The sequence below is a fragment of the Nilaparvata lugens genome, chromosome 12 (assembly GCF_014356525.2).
Source record: "Nilaparvata lugens isolate BPH chromosome 12, ASM1435652v1, whole genome shotgun sequence".
Taxonomy (NCBI): Eukaryota; Metazoa; Arthropoda; class Insecta; order Hemiptera; family Delphacidae; genus Nilaparvata; species Nilaparvata lugens.
Window position 1 is genome coordinate 8,448,326 of NC_052515.1, and position 22,510 is coordinate 8,470,835.

Genomic DNA, 22,510 nt, shown 5'->3' on the forward strand with positions numbered 1-22,510 from the left:
AATATGTATTTTTATGATTGCTTCAAGCTGCACCTTTACAAGTTTTACTTATTATATTATTACAATTTGCAATTTTAACTGTACTTTATCATCCTCCAATTCTAATACTAACCTCCATAGGCTACAACTAGTAATATAGATCATACTCCACATTATTGTTTTTTTATTGAGTAATGTAAATTTTGTAGTAATGCGGTTTTTGCCTGAGTATTTTTCACGTGATTCATTTATAGCTTTTTTAATTCTAAACTTGCTTCAATCTGATGAGCCACTTTTATCTGGCTTCTTCCATTTAATTAAAATGTAACTGCTTTTCACTTATCTTCAATTTTTAGGATTTGTCTCTTTACATTCAATTTCCAAGTTTCATCTTTTTATGTAGCCTATTCGAACATTATTCAGGGCCAAACCGTATTAAGCGTTTTCTTTGCGTCTACTCAGCCAGTCGTGAGAGCTTCCTGCCCTGCTGAATAAAAACGACATAAGGGAAAGCCTGATGAATTCCTGGTCTGGCCCTCTACTTATTTTTTTTAGGATTGTCATAATTTTGCAAATAATATAAGACTTCAATCTAACCCGTTTTTGTTTGGTCTTGCAGTCTCATCGTAAGTTCAGCGCGCCGCGACATGGCTCGATGGGATTCTACCCGAAGAAGCGTTCCCGCCGCCACCGTGGTAAGGTGAAGGCCTTCCCCAAGGACGACCCTAGCAAACCCGTCCACCTGACCGCCTTCATCGGCTACAAGGCCGGTATGACCCACGTGGTGCGTGAGGCTGATAGGCCTGGATCAAGTGAGTTGAATCTATTCATCGATGTTTCAAAAAGTTCTATCATAGGGAAAAGATAGCATAAGAAGATGTCCCATGGTTTAGGGCGTGTTTGTTCCAAATTTTACTGTCAACTCAGGCCAGAAGTTTTAGTATGTAGGCCTAGTTATTTTTCATGAAGCTATGTGACTCTGGTAGTCTCTTATACTACTCACACTCACCCGGCCAGAACAGTAATAATAGACGGTAGTCGATATTAATTTTGTTTGAGTTTACAAAAAATCGGCTTGAAATTTGAAACATGAAAAAATTATGCCATGAGATATCATCTAAAGCTATTTTTTTATGGTTTGAGAAATTCAATGTAGTTATGCTTTGAAATTTCCACAAAGAAACTTTGAAGAAGGAATTTTAAAATACATATATGGGCTGCCTAGAATGAAAGTGGTCCAAGTAACTTGAACAAGCTCTTCAGTAATTTGTGTTTTATCAAAACAAGATGTTTTGAAAATCCAGGTGATAATATTGAAACCGTTTCATTGTATTTTACTGTTGACCACACTGAAAAGAGCTAAAAATGAGCCCATTTTAGTAAAGAACATAGTAGTGTACATTTTTGACCACTTTCATTCTAAGCAGTTCAATCCTTTAGGCTTTAAGGAAAAAAAATACCTGAAAGTGTCGTTAGTTGGTTTCGATGGTATTTATAAAACTTTGTTTTTAATTATTTCAATAATGTAAAATTGAACTTTCTTGGGGTGCCTTATTAAATTGCACTTCTATTTCCTGAGATATATGTGGTCTATTAAATTGGTCATCAATAAAATAGAGTATTTACAGTAATATGTTACAATTTCTTCTTGAATCGTTTCATTGTCATCTGAGATTTATGATGCTTAAACAATTGGATTGACTATCGAAAAGCTATTCGAGTAGAAAATACAAAGTATTGTGCTAGATCTCATTTATTAATAGAAAGAAATAATATTTTGTCATTTCCACTCTAATATTTGTATTGACTCATAAAATTATGATGCTTGTGCATTGATACTTGTTATTTTTCCTTTGTTTAGAAAATACAATACATTGTTGTTCTATTTCGTTATTAATGACCTATTACTGGAATGCGTAGTCAGACAAATTTTGTCTTTGATCAATTTGGTTTAATACTTACAATCATTGTAGTAAATGAACTTATTTTTAGTTATTATTGATGAGTTGCCTAGCAGATACCGTTTTATCCTCTTGGTTATTATGGAGTCAGCTGGAGCATAGTGACGCAGGCTTTGTTGAATTTGAGTGCAAAGCTGAGTCATCACATCATAGAACAAGTTGTATCCCTCTTTGAGGTGAGGCGACTCACGGCATATTCCATAACCGTCCACGAATAGTCCGTCGGGCTTTGAAGTGGGGGACAAACCATGCCGGGGACAGTCCCAATATTTCATTTATATTTTATTGTTTGTCAAGTATTTTATCTTTCACGTAACCGTCTACAGTTAGTGAATTCGATTAGAATATGTGTTTATGTAGATGTTTGGTTTCATTGTATGTAGTACGTTCTTTTATTGATAAATTTATTGATGGGTTGCACAGCAGATACTGTGATTTCCTTAAAAGGGGAGTCACGGAGTCAGCTGGAGCATAGTGACGCAGGCTTTGTTGATTGCAAAGCTGAGTCACCACATCATAGAGCAAGTTGTATCCCTCTTTGAGGTGAGGCGACTCACGGCATATTCCATAACCGTCCAAGAATAGTTCGTCGAACTTTGACCTGGGGGACAAACCATGCCTGGAACAGTACTATATTTTCCGCAAACTTGAAGGGTTTGATTATTTTTAATATATCTATTTTTATCTGTTTATAATGAATGAAGCATTCTTTGCAATGCACTGCTTTCTTTCTTATTCAGGAAAGGCTTCCCTCCCATCAATATCAGAGTTTGTGATCGGTACAGTTTATTTTAATTCATAATCATATAATTTTCCATAAGCTCGAATGGGACTATTCTGACTATTCTATTCTGACTATTCTGACCCGGGCAAGCGAGCATGAATAGTTATATAGAACTTATGGGAATAATATTCTCACTGTGCTTGACATATTCACTGACTCTGATATGTGAGAATCTATCTTTAGAATACAATATTGGTTGATGACAAATTGAGAAGTCTGGCCTCATTGGCAAAATGGAAATGTATGAACACTTCCATAAAACCAATGTTATCTTTCAATATCCATTAGGTTACAAAATAGAGCAGAAATCTATTGGAAAGTAATTATTATGAACTTTATTACTTCAAAATTTGAAAGTGCGTTGTTTTAGAGAACTCTGTTTTATGAACATTGTTTGTGTTTTTGTGCAGAGATCAACAAGAAAGAGATTGTGGAGGCAGTGACCATCCTGGAGACGCCCCCAATGGTTGTTGTTGGAGTGATCGGCTACCTGGAGACCCCCCATGGTCTGCGCTCTCTGGTCACTGTGTGGGCCGAGCACTTGTCTGAGGATTGCAGACGTCGCTACTACAAGAACTGGTGAGTGACATTTCTGTTCAATAGAATTTATATCACTAAACGTACACCAATAACTGTTATATTGTCTCAACTGCATGAGCACGCGCATTTCACTTTTCACCAGCTTATAATATATGTAGTATGTGTACCGAAACAGTAAGGTTCAGGTATAATGAACAAGCATCAGCTGATGAAGAGTGAAAGCTCGTGTTCGTGGCGGTCAAGTCTGTACGCAGCATATTATGAGACGATATAGTGTATAACTGTAATTATACGTTCACAGTGGATGAAGGCAGGTTGTTGAGAGACCTATGATGGCATCACAAAAAAATTAACATGTTCGAAAGTCTTCAACCCAGAAGTACATCAATCTAAAGATATTTTTCAAGTATTATTTTTGAATTAAAGTTCAAGGCAATTGAATTTCTTTGGATAAAAATAATAACTAACTAAAGTTATCTATCAGAATGTTTTCTTGCATCTGTGCACCATTTTTTATCTTGTCTTGAATAGAATTCGTTATTAATAGGTAGCCAGGTTCGTTATTAATTTGTATTTGAATTACTAGATCTTTGAATAGAATTTAGTCATCAGAAAAATGTAAGAACTTTTTCTATACTATCTTTGGATCTTTAATGATTTAATTCAACGTCTCGTAGAATAATGAATTAATACGGTAGTCAATATCCTTGTTCAGACATTTTTTGGTAGTTTTTTACTATTGCTTTTGACTCAGTTGACTTAATTGCTGCTCCATATTAAAACCAGATATATATTAATTATTAGAACTATTTCTCTCATTTATTAGTGTTGTGTTTTGTGTCATGTATCCTACTAATAACGGGTGGTTCAGCTCTCCAATCTTTGAGATGAGAGTTTACACAATGTGGTCTGAAGTGTGAAGGACAGTTGGCCAAGTTTGCTTGGCTTGTCTCTTGATGAAACACCGACGATCGACCGAGGACAGATCTCCTCTCGATTCTGAAGAGATCTTCCTTGCCATCCTCCTTCCCCTCCCCTCCCCACTCCTTACACCATTCCCTGATTTATACCTCTTATTCTTCTATCACTTTGAGTAATTTGTTCACTCTCCGAATTCTTCTAATTAAATTGAATTGCCTTCTCGCTTTTCACGAATCTCATCAATTTTTTTTCTCTTGTCTCTTTCTCTAACCTTATTCAAATTCTCTCCTCCCTTCCACTAATTTAAACGTCTATTCAAGTTTCTCATTCTCTGAAGTCTTGGTGAAAAAGTATTCTCTCAAGTTTCCTATTCTATTATCTCTATTCTTTATTGATTCATACAATAAGTACGTCATTGAAATAATAGGGAGAGAAAAAAAAGTAACCTTGTGTTATCTTAGCCACTCATCATATTCTCTCTCCAATCTTCAACGTGCACTCCCTGCACCGTAGCTTAAGTAATAAATTACATCAATTACATAGTATAGCTTTTTTCCAACTTCTAGAAATTATTCATCTCATTTTTCATCAACTAAGTAATAAATTACATCAATTACATAGTATAGCTTTTTTCCAACTTCTAGAAATTATTCATCTCATTTTTCATCAACTGTCTCACGTTGAGTCAAACTAGGCTCTAGAAGTCAGTTTCAAATTCTGTTAGTTCCCTCTCTTGCTTTCGTTTATCTGTCTATCTTACACCCTCCATCTATACACATTTTGTTAGTTACTCTTTCGTCTCAAATTCTGTTAACAACATTTTATCTACACTCAAATTTCGTGTTCTATTTTCTTTCGTCACAAATTCAGTTTTTCATCCTTTTCCTTCTGCTTCATTTGGCTCCCTGCCCTTTTTGTTCCTCCCCTCACGAAAACCAAATTGATTCCTAGATAGTAAGTTGTTTTTTCCATGTAATTCACAAGACGTTTCTTTACCAGTTTTTCCAAAATCTTAGAAATATTGCTTATAAGTGAAATAGGCCTGTAATTGGTGGCATTGTTTTGTCGCCTCCTTTATGTAATGGTCTAACACATGTCTCTTTCATAGCTTTTGGAAAAATTCCTTTTGACAGACTTAAATTAAATATGTGAATTAATGGTTCTACAATTACATTTTTTATCGACTTCAATGTTCTATTATTGATTCCATCAAGTCCTGGAGCACTGTCATTTCGCAAACTACTAATAGATTCAAGAAGCTCATCTTCAGTTACTGGGTGAAAGTAGATGGAGTGTAGAGTTCTTGTAACAGGTTTATATTGGGATATGATTTGGTCTAGTGGTTTTCTTAAGGAATCTATTATTGTCTCCGCCATTTCTTCACCTACATTTGTGAAAAAGTTATTCATGTGGTTGAGCACAGTTTCTGGATTTTCCTTTAGATTGAAAATCCTATCATCTATTTAATAGCATTCAATTTCATTTTTGTTTTTGATTTAGAGTCAGTAGCATCTTTGATTACTTTCCACATTTTTTTATTATCCTTTCCAGCTTCATACAATTTCTCTCTATAGTATTGGTCCTTTGTTTCATGAATTAAAGCTGTGAGTGTATTCCTATACCGACGATAGAAGTTGGTTAAGTTAATGTTGTTTGGGTCTTCCTTTCTTCTTTTGTTGAGAAGATTTCTGGTTCTTATTGCTGCTACTATACCTCTGGTGATCCATGGTTTGATGGGTTTGTACTTCTTCTGCCGCCGATGCTGCTTGATATTATTTTGTATATGTTGTCTCAGAGTTTGGTTTCATTGTATGTAGTACGTTTTTTTTATTGATAAATTTATTGATGGGTTGCACAGCAGATACTGTGATTTCCTTAACGGGGAGTCACGGAGTCAGCTGGAGCATAGTGACGCAGGCTTTGTTGATTGCAAAGCTGAGTCACCACATCATAGAGCAAGTTGTATCCCTCTTTGAGGTGAGGCGACTCACGGCATATTCCATAACCGTCCACGAATAGTCCGTCGGACTTTGAAGTGGGGGACAAACCATGCCTGGAACAGTACTATATTTTCCGCAAACTTGAAGGGTTTGATTATTTTTAATATATCTATTTTTATCTGTTTATAATGAATGAAGCATTCTTTGCAATGCACTGCTTTCTTTCTTATTCAGGAAAGGCTTCCCTCCCATCAATATCAGAGTTTGTGATCGGTACAGTTTATTTTAATTCATAATCATATAATTTTCCATAAGCTCGAATGGGACTATTCTGACTATTCTATTCTGACTATTCTGACCCGGGCAAGCGAGCATGAATAGTTATATAGAACTTATGGGAATAATATTCTCACTGTGCTTGACATATTCACTGACTCTGATATGTGAGAATCTATCTTTAGAATACAATATTGGTTGATGACAAATTGAGAAGTCTGGCCTCATTGGCAAAATGGAAATGTATGAACACTTCCATAAAACCAATGTTATCTTTCAATATCCATTAGGTTACAAAATAGAGCAGAAATCTATTGGAAAGTAATTATTATGAACTTTATTACTTCAAAATTTGAAAGTGCGTTGTTTTAGAGAACTCTGTTTTATGAACATTGTTTGTGTTTTTGTGCAGAGATCAACAAGAAAGAGATTGTGGAGGCAGTGACCATCCTGGAGACGCCCCCAATGGTTGTTGTTGGAGTGATCGGCTACCTGGAGACCCCCCATGGTCTGCGCTCTCTGGTCACTGTGTGGGCCGAGCACTTGTCTGAGGATTGCAGACGTCGCTACTACAAGAACTGGTGAGTGACATTTCTGTTCAATAGAATTTATATCACTAAACGTACACCAATAACTGTTATATTGTCTCATAATAAACTGCATGAGCACGCGCATTTCACTTTTCACCAGCTTATAATATCTGTAGTATGTGTACCGAAACAGTAAGGTTCAGGTATAATGAACAAGCATCAGCTGATGAAGAGTGAAAGCTCGTGTTCGTGGCGGTCAAGTCTGTACGCAGCATATTATGAGACGATATAGTGTATAACTGTAATTATACGTTCACAGTGGATGAAGGCAGGTTGTTGAGAGACCTATGATGGCATCACAAAAAAATTAACATGTTCGAAAGTCTTCAACCCAGAAGTACATCAATCTAAAGATATTTTTCAAGTATTATTTTTGAATTAAAGTTCAAGGCAATTGAATTTCTTTGGATAAAAATAATAACTAACTAAAGTTATCTATCAGAATGTTTTCTTGCATCTGTGCACCATTTTTTATCTTGTCTTGAATAGAATTCGTTATTAATAGGTAGCCAGGTTCGTTATTAATTTGTATTTGAATTACTAGATCTTTGAATAGAATTTAGTCATCAGAAAAATGTAAGAACTTTTTCTATACTATCTTTGGATCTTTAATGATTTAATTCAACGTCTCGTAGAATAATGAATTAATACGGTAGTCAATATCCTTGTTCAGACATTTTTTGGTAGTTTTTTACTATTGCTTTTGACTCAGTTGACTTAATTGCTGCTCCATATTAAAACCAGATATATATTAATTATTAGAACTATTTCTCTCATTTATTAGTGTTGTGTTTTGTGTCATGTATCCTACTAATAACGGGTGGTTCAGCTCTCCAATCTTTGAGATGAGAGTTTACACAATGTGGTCTGAAGTGTGAAGGACAGTTGGCCAAGTTTGCTTGGCTTGTCTCTTGATGAAACACCGACGATCGACCGAGGACAGATCTCCTCTCGATTCTGAAGAGATCTTCCTTGCCATCCTCCTTCCCCTCCCCTCCCCACTCCTTACACCATTCCCTGATTTATACCTCTTATTCTTCTATCACTTTGAGTAATTTGTTCACTCTCCGAATTCTTCTAATTAAATTGAATTGCCTTCTCGCTTTTCACGAATCTCATCAATTTTTTTTTCTCTTGTCTCTTTCTCTAACCTTATTCAAATTCTCTCCTCCCTTCCACTAATTTAAACGTCTATTCAAGTTTCTCATTCTCTGAAGTCTTGGTGAAAAAGTATTCTCTCAAGTTTCCTATTCTATTATCTCTATTCTTTATTGATTCATACAATAAGTACGTCATTGAAATAATAGGGAGAGAAAAAAAAGTAACCTTGTGTTATCTTAGCCACTCATCATATTCTCTCTCCAATCTTCAACGTGCACTCCCTGCACCGTAGCTTAAGTAATAAATTACATCAATTACATAGTATAGCTTTTTTCCAACTTCTAGAAATTATTCATCTCATTTTTCATCAACTAAGTAATAAATTACATCAATTACATAGTATAGCTTTTTTCCAACTTCTAGAAATTATTCATCTCATTTTTCATCAACTGTCTCACGTTGAGTCAAACTAGGCTCTAGAAGTCAGTTTCAAATTCTGTTAGTTCCCTCTCTTGCTTTCGTTTATCTGTCTATCTTACACCCTCCATCTATACACATTTTGTTAGTTACTCTTTCGTCTCAAATTCTGTTAACAACATTTTATCTACACTCAAATTTCGTGTTCTATTTTCTTTCGTCACAAATTCAGTTTTTCATCCTTTTCCTTCTGCTTCATTTGGCTCCCTGCCCTTTTTGTTCCTTCCCGCACCCTTCTCTGCCCTTGGCCTGGTTTTCAGTTTGGTCTGACTTCAGGTACAAGTCAAAGAAGAAGGCGTTTACCAAGGCCTCGAAGAAGTGGCAAGACGAGAGAGGAAAGAAGTCCATTGAAAACGACTTCAGGAAAATGTTGAAGTACTGCAAGGTCATTCGTGTCATTGCTCACACTCAGGTAAGAATAATTCTTTATAAATTTTCATTATCTAAGAAAATCTTCCAAGTTGTTGATATTCCCGATACATTAATATTGTGTGAGTAAATTTTCTTGATGGGCTGCCCAGCAGATACTGTGATTTCCTTAACGGGGAGTCACGGAGTCAGCTGGAGCATAGTGACGCAGGCTTTGTTGATTGCAAAGCTGAGTCACCACATCATAGAGCAAGTTGTATCCCTCTTTGAGGTGAGGCGACTCACGGCATATTCCATAACCGTCCAAGAATAGTTCGTCGAACTTTGACCTGGGGGACAAACCATGCCTGGAACAGTACTAAAATTATTTTTCATGTGTCTTGTATGATTAGTAGAGCATCACTTTTGCATCATTTATTTCTTTATCGTTTTGTGTCAAACGGCTTGTGGACGAGGAAAGTGGAAACAATTTATTGACGTAAAGTGATTTTTATTGAGTCACCTCCCACCAATTACATGAATGAAAATGGTGGAATATGACTTGTGTACATGTTAAGTACTGGCCGTCATTAACTTTATCTACGTACACTGTTCATAAGCCGTGTTACACTAGTATTTTATTTATTCATTTATTGGCAATTGGTATAATGTATTGATCTATGTACTGTATTATTAACTAATAATACGTTATATTGTATTGATTTTCCAACTTTTCTGATATTCCTTTATGTTTTCTCACAATCTTAATCTTGTGATTTTTACTAATACCTTATCGATATGTAGATAAGGAATATTGTTTTATGATGATATTTTATAAGCTAATAAAATATAATTATTTGAATAATGACTGGTTGGGTGATATTACATTTTCGGGTTTTAGCTCTCCGTTTAAAAATTCCTCATGAAAAACTCAACAGATCTTGAAATGATGATAACATGTGACGGGCGGACAGAGAATAATTGCAATATGCTGAATGTCGCATTATCTGATCTATTGTTCAAAATACTTGAAAATTCTTGTTTATGTCACTAAGATTGATTTGAATTGTTATCTTAGTCTTGAGATTTTACAATTTCGTTATCATCACATTAGGCCCTTGCACACAAGGAAAATAGTAACTTTCACTAACTGTTGCGGGAACGCAGAGTCGGAAATGTCCTGAACTCCACATGGCATTTCCAATTTTTTGTTTCTGCGATAGCTAGTGAAAGCTACTATTGTCCTCGTATGTAGCGTGTTTAAAGTCTATGCATATTTATTCATTTAGGTTTTTCTCCTTGCCAAAAATATTTTGAATACCTTTTAAAATTTTCTTTGACTCTATATTTCCAGTAATTGTTCCTGATTATATAGTTGATCTTGTTGAATTTATTGATGGGTTGCCCAGCAGATACTGTGATTCCCTTAACGGGGAGTCACGGAGTCAGCTGGAGCAAAGTGACGCAGGTTTTGTTGAATTAGAGTGCAAAGCTGAGTCACCACATCATAGAGCAAGTTGTATCCCTCATTCTGTGAGGTGAGGCGACTCACGGCATATTCCATGACCGTCCATGAATAGTCCGTCGGGCTTTGAAGTGGGGGACAAACCATGCCAGGGACAGTTCTTCTTTAATAAATAATCTATCAATCGTAATAAATCTGATATGCTTGATTTAATATGTAATTTATGTTTCGTGTATTAACTTCAGCATTTTTTAGGGTACAAACATAGTGGATCGAAGGTAGATTCAAGATTGAGAGTGTTGAATGTAATGCATGTATTGAATTGGGTCGAAACATATCGCCCCAATATTAGTCAACATTATTAATATTGCATGCACTACATTCAACACTCGAGCTTGAAGCTACCTCCAGTATTTGTGGTTGTATTTATTTTGTGACTGATGGTTGAATTTGTTTGATTCTATTGTTATTTTGGTTTTGTGACAACAGATCAAGCTGCTGAAGAAGAGGCAGAAGAAGGCTCACATCATGGAGATCCAGGTGAACGGAGGATCAGTGGAGGACAAGGTGAAGTGGGCTCGTGAACATCTGGAGAAGTCCATCCCAGTCAACAACGTGTTCTCGCCCGATGAGATGATTGACGTCATTGGAGTCACCAAGGGCAAGGGATACAAGGGTGAGTTGTTGATCGATATAGAAATGCTTTATTTTCAAATTGTCTGTTGGTGTCTGTTTCGAGTATTCGTTCAGATTTACTTACAACCTATGAATAATAATAATAATTTGAAACGTGTTGATTAAAAGTGAGTTATTGAGGAAAATGAAAATGCTTTCTTTGGAATTTGTTGAACATTTGGCTACTGATTGACAGTTGGTGTCTTGTTTCGAAAATTAGATAAGATTATCTATACACATATAAATTATTGAAAACCTGTTGATTAAAGAGATAAACTTACAAGATTGAATTACTGAAGAAAATGAACGTTTTGAATTTTGAAACAGTTTGGTTCTTGGTCAAAACTACAGTGTATGTTTCGATAATTCGTTCAAATTCAGTTACACTATCATATAAAGAATTTAAAACTTGTAAATTTAACAGTTATTCTGATGAAATAATTGTAATTTCAATGAGGATGTGTGATGAAAGTCATGTTTGTGCATTTTCTGATTACATTACAATGTAAATGCGGATAAAAGACATGCTGCCTTCCTACTGATATCCTCTTAATTTAAGATCATGAAAAGCTTGTTTTCGTTTCAATAGTTGAAATTAGTTTATTTCTGTTTCTCGAACGATTGATCTGTTGAATAGTTCGTTACAAAGTAACTATAGTTGACTTTTTTAGTCAGTAAAGTAATAATTGTAGACTTTTTTATACTTATTGTAAGAATATGAGCATGATTATGCTCCTCTGTTCAAACTTATTTTCTTTTTAACTTCAAATTCTATGATTTCTTCTACGATCTAGTTATATTCAACTGAAAGAAAGTTATATGATGAAACACATGTTTGTGCATTTTCCAATACATTTATGTATATGCGGAAAAGACACATGCTGCCTTCCTACTGATATCTTTCTTCAATTATTTTTTCAATCAATTCATATATTTCACGAACGAACATGATACAAAATTACAAAGAAAAGGATTAAAATATAAATTAGACCTACTCTCTACTTGACTATAATTCAACTATTAAATGAGGCGATTCATCCTAACTTTATCTATTGGTCAATTATTGAATTCCACTTCCCTTCATCTCTCCATTACCCGGTCGTGTGTTGATGGGAAGGATATTATTTTATATCCTTAGAGAATCGACAATTATTTGTTCAAATACCGTCAGTTTATGAAGTTAAATCACAATAGTATATTATAGTTATTCTAATTGTATTCTATATTTATTCTCATTGATTAATTATTTATACTTTGTAAAACTCGTTTAATAATTAGCATTACCGACGTTTAATGTAAATTATTGTATAAGCCAGTAAATATTGTAACATACATAAATAAAGAAATCTAATCTAACCTGTCTCTCTTTTTGGTGTTTGATAAAGGCAACAAATTAACCAATGGCGCTACAGTACAAAAAGGGCTCTGGCCTCAGTCAAACTACGCCTTCATCCATCTCTATTCATCGCCGCTCTCTTCCATCCCTTTAAACACTTAGATAATACTACATATCATTTACATAATGCCCTATTCATTTCTCACTTAGAAATCCCAAATCCCTCAACTATTTATCTTCTAGAAAGTGATAATTAATGTATGTTTCAGGTGTGACGTCTCGTTGGCACACAAAGAAGCTGCCGCGTAAGACGCACAAGGGTCTGCGCAAGGTGGCCTGTATCGGCGCCTGGCATCCGAGTCGCGTGCAGTTCACAGTGGCGCGTGCCGGTCAGAAGGGCTACCATCACCGCACTGAGATCAACAAGAAAATCTACCGCATCGGCCAGGGCATTCACACCAAGGATGGCAAGGCGAGTACAAGTCACACTATTTGTCATCTCGGAAAGATTGTTGTTATTAGTAAGCTGTTGAAGAAGTTGTAAGATGTTGTAATATAAGATAGGCCTAGTTTTTAAATAGAAGGAAGGCCTGTTAGTAAATACCATACTGGTACAGTTGTTTTAAGGCTCTGCAAAGGCTAAAAATGAACTTTCCACTGGTGATATTTTTCATAGTTTGTTGATCTGTATAAATCATCAAGCTATCAAAATGAAGAAGTTTCACAGGAAAACATTTTTACGATTATTACTTGAGCTCCGAGATATGAGCGCCTAAAGTTTAAATTTTGGGACAGAACATTTCAAATACGGTAAGAGATAAATTCATGAGATTTTGAGAATAAATTATCCATGGTATTGTTGAATGAATAAAACAAACATTTCTTGAAAATATCAATTTTTGAGAAAGTTATTCAATTTACTGAAAATGGCCAAAGATAACTTTTAGTTGAGGCATTTTTGGTAAATTGGATAACTTTCAATAACATGGAGAATTTATCCTCAACATCTCATGGATTTTTTATTCCAATTCACAAATTTCTTTCTAATAAAACATACCAGTAGTATTTATTTTATGAATTATTTTTTATCTTACTGAGCTGTATGTTTTTGTTTTTCTTATTGATTCTGATGGTAAATATTGTGAGTTCTGTCCCAAAAATTTTAACTTGAGGCGTTCATATTTCAAAAAGTAATAATCGGCGAGTAATGTTTTCCTGAGTAAACTTCTTCATTTTGATAGTTCGATGATGTTTTTCAAAGAAAAACTTTGAAAAATATCACCAGTACAAAGTTTATATTTTTAGCCTTTGCACAGCCTTAAATGAGGATATAGATTACTTGTTCCCATATGTAGTTTCAATCTCACCACGTCGTATGAGATGAAAAGATTCAATTCCACCAATAATGACTTTAGGTATATTCCCTCATATCAGTATCAGTGGACGTGCTTAGTACATTGAGAATATTATTCTCATACGTTCTTATGAGACCATTTATACTCGCTCGATCGGGCCGAGGGAGAATAGTCCAATTAGAACTTATGGGAATCATATTTTCACTGTACTGAACACGTTCACTGATACTGATTTGTAGGAATCTGCCTTGAATTATGAATGATACCTTTTGAAATGATGATAACATGTGACGGGCGGACAGAGAATAATTGCAATATGTTGATTGTCGCATTATCTGATCTATTCTACAAAATAATCGTAGTTCAATTCATTCTGTTTCTGAATGAGCCAATTCATTTATTACTGTAGTCATTCATTTTAGCGGACTGATAAAATTCAGGCTATGCGTACACACAGCGGTCAAGCTTACTGAGTTAGGAGAATGCCTGACCGCTCTCTGAGTGCGCGTAGCCCTATGAGATAATCCTTCCTGTGGTATGATATTTAGGGATGTTTCATGAGTTCTGAAAGCTACCGAATTTGAAAATGAGACTCAACTGAGATTAAGTTCTTGGGCATAGGTTGTCCAATTGTCTATCCAATTATTGCATTCTCCAATTTTATAAGTTAATACTGTGATGTACCTATGATGATTTTGCTTCATTATGGTTAGAATCTGAATGATTACATGTAGATTCTTTCTAGGGCGGTCTGAGGTACTCTATTATCTAGGCAAATTATAGGACTCTTTTTTGATCATTTGAATATACAATGACATTGAAAATAACGTGTTTTTATTTGCTCTTGATGCTCAATCAATCTATGTGATGAAGCTGTTTATCGCTTTATGTGAAAATGCTGCTCATTTTCAAATCGGATTTGAAATACAAAATGATCAAAAAGTACGATATAATGATACAATCCGGTACCCGTGATGATTTTGCTTAATTATGGTTAGAATCTGAATATTTGTGTGTGGATTCTTTCTAGGGCGGTCTGAGGCACTTGGAATATTTCGTTAACGACTTTCGAATTGATTTGGTTTTTGTTCTGTATTAGTTTAATTTGTAATGTGTGTTTTCTGTTTTGTTTAGGTGATCAAAAACAACGCCTCAACCGAGTACGATCTTTCTGAGAAGACGATCACCCCTATGGGAGGATTCCCCCACTATGGTGAAGTGAACAACGACTTTGTCATGCTCAGGGGATGCTGTATGGGACCCAAGAAGAGGGTCATCACTATGCGCAAGGTTGGTACCACTGCTTTTAATCACTGCAATTCCTTTCATTTTCAAGATTTTAATGAACCAATTTTGACTGTCACATGTCAATCAATGTTGATTACTATGAACTCTACTGTATTTTAGCTTTTATACTTTGAAAAGTCTATTGTTTTGCCTTCACTGGGTGAAGTATTATTAGCTTTTATAATTGGAAATGTCTTTTGTTTTGCCTCTAATGGGTAAAAGCTCATAAAATATCAACCTCCAGATATATTAAATTATAAGGCCTCGTTGCACAACAGCCGGTTAAATTTTAACCGTTATTAATTTCACGAGAACCAATCAGAGAAGGCGTTTTTGAAAAGACGACCTCTCTGATTGGTTTTCGTGAAATTAATCTCGATTAAAATTTAACCGGCTGTTGTGCAACCGGCACTAAGTTTTTTTAAAGATGTTTGGCATGAGTAATAAATAACTAAACTTGCATTTTGATAATGTTTGAATAAGTTAGTTTTACGTGGGTCTGTCTTTAATTTATACAAATTTGGTGGGTATAATTTGTTGGGAGTTTAGCCGATGATGTAAACTTTGAAGAGCCAAATTTATTCAATGATTATTTTGTGATTACTAAAATGATAGGACTGAGGCTAAATTTCCAATTTGGTTAACAGTTTTATATTATTTACTAATAAACCACTAAAACAACCATCATAACATTGCCATTTTAATAATCATGATTATCAATTTCCTAAATCCTCAATTCATTGGAATAATACTGACAAATTTCTACTTTAACCGATGATGATTTTGCTTCATTATGGTTAGAATCTGAATACTTGTATGTAGATTCTTTCTAGGGCGGTCTGAGGCTAAATAACTAATGAATAATTTCTCTGGTTTTTTCAACACATTTTTCTTAGTACAATTTGAGTTCTCTGTTTTCACTAACATTAGGATAAGTTTTCAAGCCTGTGATGAAATTCTAGAAGAGCCAATTTCATTTTATGATCACTTTTGATTACACAAATGATAGGACTGAGGCTTTAATAATTATTATTGATAATTAACTATACTTAACCACTGCATGATTGATTTTTATGTCCTATTTAATTTCATATCAGACATGATGATAACATGTGACGGGCGGACAGAGAATAATTGCAATATGTTGATTGTCGCATTATCTGATCTGTGATTTTCCAATGAATATAATTCAAACAAATTGCTGAATATTCAAATTCTTTTGTCATATCTAAGGAGTGATGTTGATCCCGGTCGAAGAAATGGGTTTTATTAGTTGAAAATGTTTCAATAAATTCATTTTGAAGTTTTGAATTGTTACCGATGATGATTTTGCTTGATATTATGGTTAGAATCTGAACGTTCATGTGTAGATTCTTTCTAGGGCGGTCTGAGGCACTACAATTCAAACTTTTTATAGATTCCATCATCTCGTTATGTCTATTATCTAGTTGATTTATGTCTGATTTATTATTAATTCTAAGCCTTCAAAACTGTTAGTTTAAAATGAAATAGCGATGATAACAGTCGCTTTCTAGTTGAAAATAAGGCTTTTCTAATTGGTTATTCTGGCATTTGATTACGGTTGACCTTCGTGGTTAGGTGGGACCTTCCCATAAAGGGGCCTTCACATCAGTCGAATTTTCTTGAAATCAAAGTTTTGTGTGAACATGAATGTATTTTGCAAACTTGGAGTGAAGTTTCCAAAAACAGAAACTTGTTCCACCTTACCAGTGTAAAGACTTTCTTCAAGTAGATTTTGATCATTTTTGACCTTTGGGTTCAACTTGAGACGGTACAATCCAACCTACAAATAAGAAAATGTGATAGAAACAGTTGTATGTAGAGAATGTATAAAAAAGTAATGGAAGAGTTGAAGAAGAATAATAATATCGAATGAGCTGACCTCACGTTAGTTTCAATTTTTTGAACATTTTTGTTTATACAAAAAGCCTTTGTGTAAATGAGACAATTATTTATGTTTCTTCAAATTGATTTCAATGATTTTTATCGAGTTATATTTGTAGTTGATCTTAATATAATTTGTCTGTTTTCAGTCGCTGTTGGTGCACACAAAGCGTGTTGCTTTGGAAAAGATCAACCTGAAGTTCATCGATACTTCGTCGAAGTTCGGCCACGGTCGGTTCCAGACGGCGGCTGACAAGTCTGCGTTCATGGGTCCGCTCAAGAAGGACCGCATCCGCGAAGAGATGGCCGCCGCCGCAGCTGCTGCCTCCTCATCGCAGCCAACCGCCACTCAGGCCTAGGACCGCCGCGTCGCTGTTTTGTTTTATAAAAGATGAACAATAAAATGGAAAATTGAAGATGCTGTTGTCGTTTTTGTAGTGTTAGATCCTTCAGTACAAGTAGAAGTAGTCTGTAAAGCATGCTGCACCACAAAGTAGAAGAACTATATCTTCTCTGTGGCTGCACACAGGGACAGTATTAACGGTTACGGTAACGCCGAATTGGAAATGTCCGGAACTACAATGTGCGTGGCATTTACAATTCAAATATGTGTTCCTGCCATAGCTAATGGAAGTGTATAGAAATAGATGAGCAGTAGTCTATAGTGAGGTCCACGTTATAATGGCAGTGGAGAAAGATAGGCTAAGTCACAAGGACGGGAAGGGGCCTTTTGCAGGCGAGAATAATGTTTTTAGTAGAGGCGTTAGCCGAGACTAGAATTTCATTCGAGCACTGCAAAAGACGACATTCACGTCCAAATATCTTACATTATTTTTTTGTCATAATCTAGAAAAGAATAATTGAGAAACTGAAAACACCTGCTTGTGCTGACATTACTATAGTTAGGTCCACGTTATAATTACAGTATTTGATCAACTTTGGTTTTGCTATCATTCGACAAAGCCGGTGGTACTATCCTTTTCTAGGTCCACAACGGTGCCAATTATGTTTTTGACGATGTAGAAATATGATTAATTAATGCAGAGAATCGGCATCGCTATTCTATCTTTATCCACTGTCATTATAACGTGGACCTCACTATACATGCATTCTATACACTTGTAAACCTAGTTTACAAGTTTCGAATCAGGAATTTCTTGATTGTAGTTAACAAAACTTCCACCTGGAGCGCTAAAAAGGGGTTTTTGTACCTGTTTTGCTGCTCCTAATTCGGAACTAGGAAACATAATTATTCGACTGTAAAGAAAACATGATTTTATTACAGTATAGTATGCTGTAATGAGAATCATTTGTTTATTTTTTCTACAATCAGCTGTTTACCGGCTTGATTTCATGGATGTAAAACAGCTGAAATTGAATGACCAAAAAAACGTTGTCAATGCCTTCTATAGACTAGCTGATACAGGTTTATTGATGTAATATTAACGGTTCATTCTCATTTAAAATGATAAATTATATTTCAAGAACTTATATTTTTCAATAGTTTCATAATGAATTCTCATTAAGATGAAATATTTTGTTAATTATTCTGCATTGTTAAAAGATTATCTAGCAACAGAGCAAAGTGAGAGAGAGATAGCGCTATCCGCTTTGTTGAATGTTAGACGATAGCAATACCATTGCTAATCAAACGCTGCCATTATAACGTGGACTTGACTATAAAATCCGAGAGACCTGGGAAACCGATTTCTCCTTGCACAGTTTGTAGCATGGAAAGAGTAGTGGGGAGGAGTAAGCATGCTGCACACAAGTGGATGCTGACACAAAAGTAGGGAGTGTTGTTAGGTAGTGAGAGTGATAAATAGTGAAGGACAGAGCATCGGGCCTCTGTCTTCGAGAGAGCCATGTAATAGTATATTTCGCACCTAGGGCCGAAAATGAGACTTTTCCGGCTCGAAATCAGTTTTCAAAAGATTGAGAGCCGGAAAAACATTTTTGCCCATGGTGTGAACGCTATTTTTCGCCACACAGAAAAAAAAACAATATAAATATGAGAATAATTGTTTATTAGGCACTTCCAAAAGCAAAACAGGAAGGTCATAGCTCTAGTAAATCTGAGGTAATCTGAATATCAGGAAATTGTCCAAGTACTTTTATTTTTTATTCTGATTTGTCTAAATAACCTAAAAGATTATGTTCAATTATGTAAGAGGTTGAGTTTATACATTTTATTCTTCCAAATGACAATAAGATGATACAGTATTATTATAAATGTTTTGATTCTTGAATAATAAACACAAATAATGAAAAGTTTTTTGATCAGCTGTTTTAGCAAACTTGAAATTTGGCCAATCTGAATGTCAACGTCAACAATGCTTGTTGTCGACTTCGGAAGTTTAGGTTAGAAGTTCTATCCTACTCTGAAAATCGAATTTGAATAGTTTATAATATATATCTTATCAGTATTTTATTCACCCAAATAAAATGATAGTATCTTATTGCAGAATAATCAATTCTAGAAGCATAAACTGATTCCGTTTCATAAACCATTTTGTAAACACGTTCACATCAAATCAGAATCAGCTGACTTCAAGGTTATTTTACAGCCCTAGGGCCGTAAAACTTTTACCGGCCTGGTCAGAAAACAATCATTTTCGGCCTCCATATGACGCACGAAAACCAGCTCATTACATCCAAGTGGGGCGAAAAAAATGATATCTCTTGGACTAGGTCCACATGTTGGCCCAGCCTGCAATTTGACTATACTCTGTACAGAACAGTTATTTCTTACTTGGGATGAACATGCGCAGCAGAGAAAGCATACAGCGGGAGGGATACAGAGGCGCGATGTTGCCGTTTTGAAGCGGCCAGCGTTCTCCAACTTCGAGTGACTGTTCATGTGCTCATGCTACACATACGAAGTTTCCTGTCTGAAAGCAGACAACTGACAAATTGGCAACAATAATCACTGTAATTGGCTGATCTCCCTCCATTTCTCTGCACTGCATATTCCTCCAAGTCTGAAGTAAATTTGTACGGACTATAGTGCTGAATGAAGGCTGGCGGTGGCAAACCACCCATCTACACATTGGCTGGTCATCATTGAGCCAACATGTGGATGTAGCTAACAAATATCTTATTGAATCTATGGTCTTCGGCGTTCGTGTGACATTCTGTATATTGTGCCTTACCGTATCAGTTACCGTACAAATAATTTATCTTAGACGTAGTTCCTTAGGCTGGTCACACACCGATTAGTCCAAACAAGACTAGTCACGTTTAGTCACAATACTATACTTCACATTGATGCTTATGACGCAACACACACTGATTAGGGTAGGCACACAAGACTAGTCACAATACTTCACATAGTTGCTTATAAAGCAACACACACCGATTAGTCATTGCAATTAAACATGTAGCTTCATAAGCAACTATGTGAAGTATTGTGATCGGTGTGTGACCAGCCTTATTCTCACGCGCTATATTTGACGCTTCTTGTTTAAACAAATTATTAGTCTTTCTGGTACATGCAATTTAAAAAGATCTTCCTGGTATAGAACTTTTCTAAATTATGTATTTACCTACTGATTTAGCCTACTTTCACATTCAATTGCGAGATAGCTTGAGACTGGTTTAAAGTAAAAACGTTTCAGTAGCCTAGGTAAATTTGGTAGTTTGAATCCACATACCAATTAATTATATATTTATCTAAAGCTGTGGCTTTTAATGCCAGAGATTAGACATTCACTGGAACATAAAATCTTTCCTCCACTCTGAGAGCAGAAAAATCACTGATCTTCAAATGCTCATAACTGAAGAATAGTTTAGAAGAAGAGTTCCTCTCGTCAAGTACTGTAATTCCTGAGAGTTTGAGCGATTTTAATTTTTGACCATTTTCGCTTCAACCATCATCACCAACTACATAGTCTTCACATTGATATTTCGCACAATGAAATAAGTTCAAAAGATTATGTTCTATGAGAATCACCCGTTAAATACTTCATTTCAGTATTTCCTAGAGGAGAGGCGCGCTTAAGGACACCTCAAAGATCAAAATTTCAAACACTTATAACTTCTGACAAAATGCTCAGATTTCATCGTACTACACTTCATTCTTCTGGGCTCGTCAAGGTGGTCCAAAATCATGCATCATAAGTCAAATTCGGTCGAAAAGTGGAAAATTTATTGTTGCGTGTACTTAAGCCCATATTCCAATACACAAAAATCTGGTGTGGCGCACTCACACAACTTTCCTTGCCGTTATGAAAATTGATAATCTGACGCTAGTGTTCACGCGCATCTCAAGTCTACTATTCTAAGATCTGAGCCAGCTGGTGACAGGACTATAACGCTGGAGACACACGAGGTCTGCTATCTCTTCATAGTGAATGATTTAATAGAATCAACAGTTTGCAATTGGATAATCACATTTTCTCAAATTTTGAGCTTATTTCCATTTTTAGGTGAAAATGTTACTGAACATTAATTGTAGAGATTTTTATGCTCAATCCTTTCCACTTGAAATTTTCTGTTTAAATTGTATCTGAAGACTGATAATTGGTAATCTAAAATCAAACTTTGCATAGATGGGGCGAAGCTCCTGAAATTTTTACAGATATGGGATTTGTGGCAGTTGATAGAGCTTATCAAGGACTATTTTAGGTATAAATTTGATCAAAATCGTAGGAGCCGTTTTCGAGAAAATCGCGAAAAACCTTGTTTTTGACAACATTTTCGCTATTTTAGCCGCCATCTTGAATTGCATTTGATTGAAATTGTTCGTGTCGGATACTTATAGTGTAAGGACCTTAAGTTCCAAATTTCAAGTCATTCCGGCTACCTTAATTTTCTCTTCGGAAAGCAATACTTTCCTTACCTATGATAATAGGGCAAGGAAAGTAAAAAATGGCCAATTTTCTATATTCAAAGCTGCATGACTTTTGAAATACCTCTGATAAAATTTCCAAATCTGATGAGGATGTGAATATTGTCCCCCTCTACCCACTCCAATATATAATATTTCCAATTTCAATACCATTCGAAAGTTACAGAAGATTTAAAAAATGGCGATTTCAGTTTTTACATTTTTTCCGTGATTTTACTGTTGATCAAGAGTTTCTAAAACGAGTCTGATACATCATAGAGACTCTCGATTCATTCCAAATTGTAGATAAATTTATCCTCTACGAGCTCAGTTGTCTAAAATCCATCTTGAATAACTTTTCCCTATCATAGTAGTACTGCCAAAACCGTTAATATGATAAAAATATCTACAATTTCCGGATTTTTTTCAATAATCAAATCTGACTCTACGAAAATATTTTTCTATAAACCGTTTACAGCAGGTGAAAGAGGAAATCATATTGTTCATTTCAAGATCAAGTAATGATTTTTATAATAAGGGGTTACCGAGATTACATAGCTTTGAATATAGAAATTGGCCATTTTTGTGTATTGGAATAAGGGCTTAAGTACACGCAACAATAAATTTTCCACTTTTCGACCGAATTTGACTTATGATGCATGATTTTGGACCACCTTGATGAGCCCAGAAGAATGAAGTGTAGTACGATGAAATCTGAGCATTTTGTCAGAAGTTATAAGTG

At 35.3% G+C, this 22,510-nt stretch overlaps 1 protein-coding gene and 1 non-coding gene across 2 annotated transcripts; both read left to right on the top strand.

The window, feature by feature from the left end:
* The first annotated feature begins 562 nt into the window (after positions 1-562).
* Positions 563-17,356, top strand: LOC111057081 (60S ribosomal protein L3). The gene is made up of 7 exons (XM_022344509.2): positions 563-791; positions 3,135-3,303; positions 8,846-8,981; positions 10,872-11,058; positions 12,663-12,865; positions 14,883-15,038; positions 17,090-17,356. The coding sequence occupies exons 1-7, from the start codon at positions 635-637 to the stop codon at positions 17,297-17,299; spliced, it is 1,218 nt and encodes a 405-aa protein (XP_022200201.2). The 5' UTR covers positions 563-634; the 3' UTR covers positions 17,300-17,356.
* LOC120353946 lies at positions 14,435-14,507 on the top strand. The gene has a single exon (XR_005572694.1). It is a non-coding gene; the product is annotated as a small nucleolar RNA U43 (small nucleolar RNA).
* Positions 17,357-22,510: the final 5,154 nt, after the last annotated feature.

Excerpts from the sequence above, each read along its gene's own strand:
- LOC111057081 (XM_022344509.2), top strand. The coding sequence starts at position 635 with ATGGGATTCTACCCGAAGAAGCGTTCCCGCCGCCACCGTGGTAAGGTG. Across the intron at positions 792-3,134 it reads GGCTGATAGGCCTGGATCAA|AGATCAACAAGAAAGAGATT; the intron begins GTGAGTTGAATC and ends GTTTTTGTGCAG. Across the intron at positions 8,982-10,871 it reads GTGTCATTGCTCACACTCAG|ATCAAGCTGCTGAAGAAGAG; the intron begins GTAAGAATAATT and ends TTGTGACAACAG.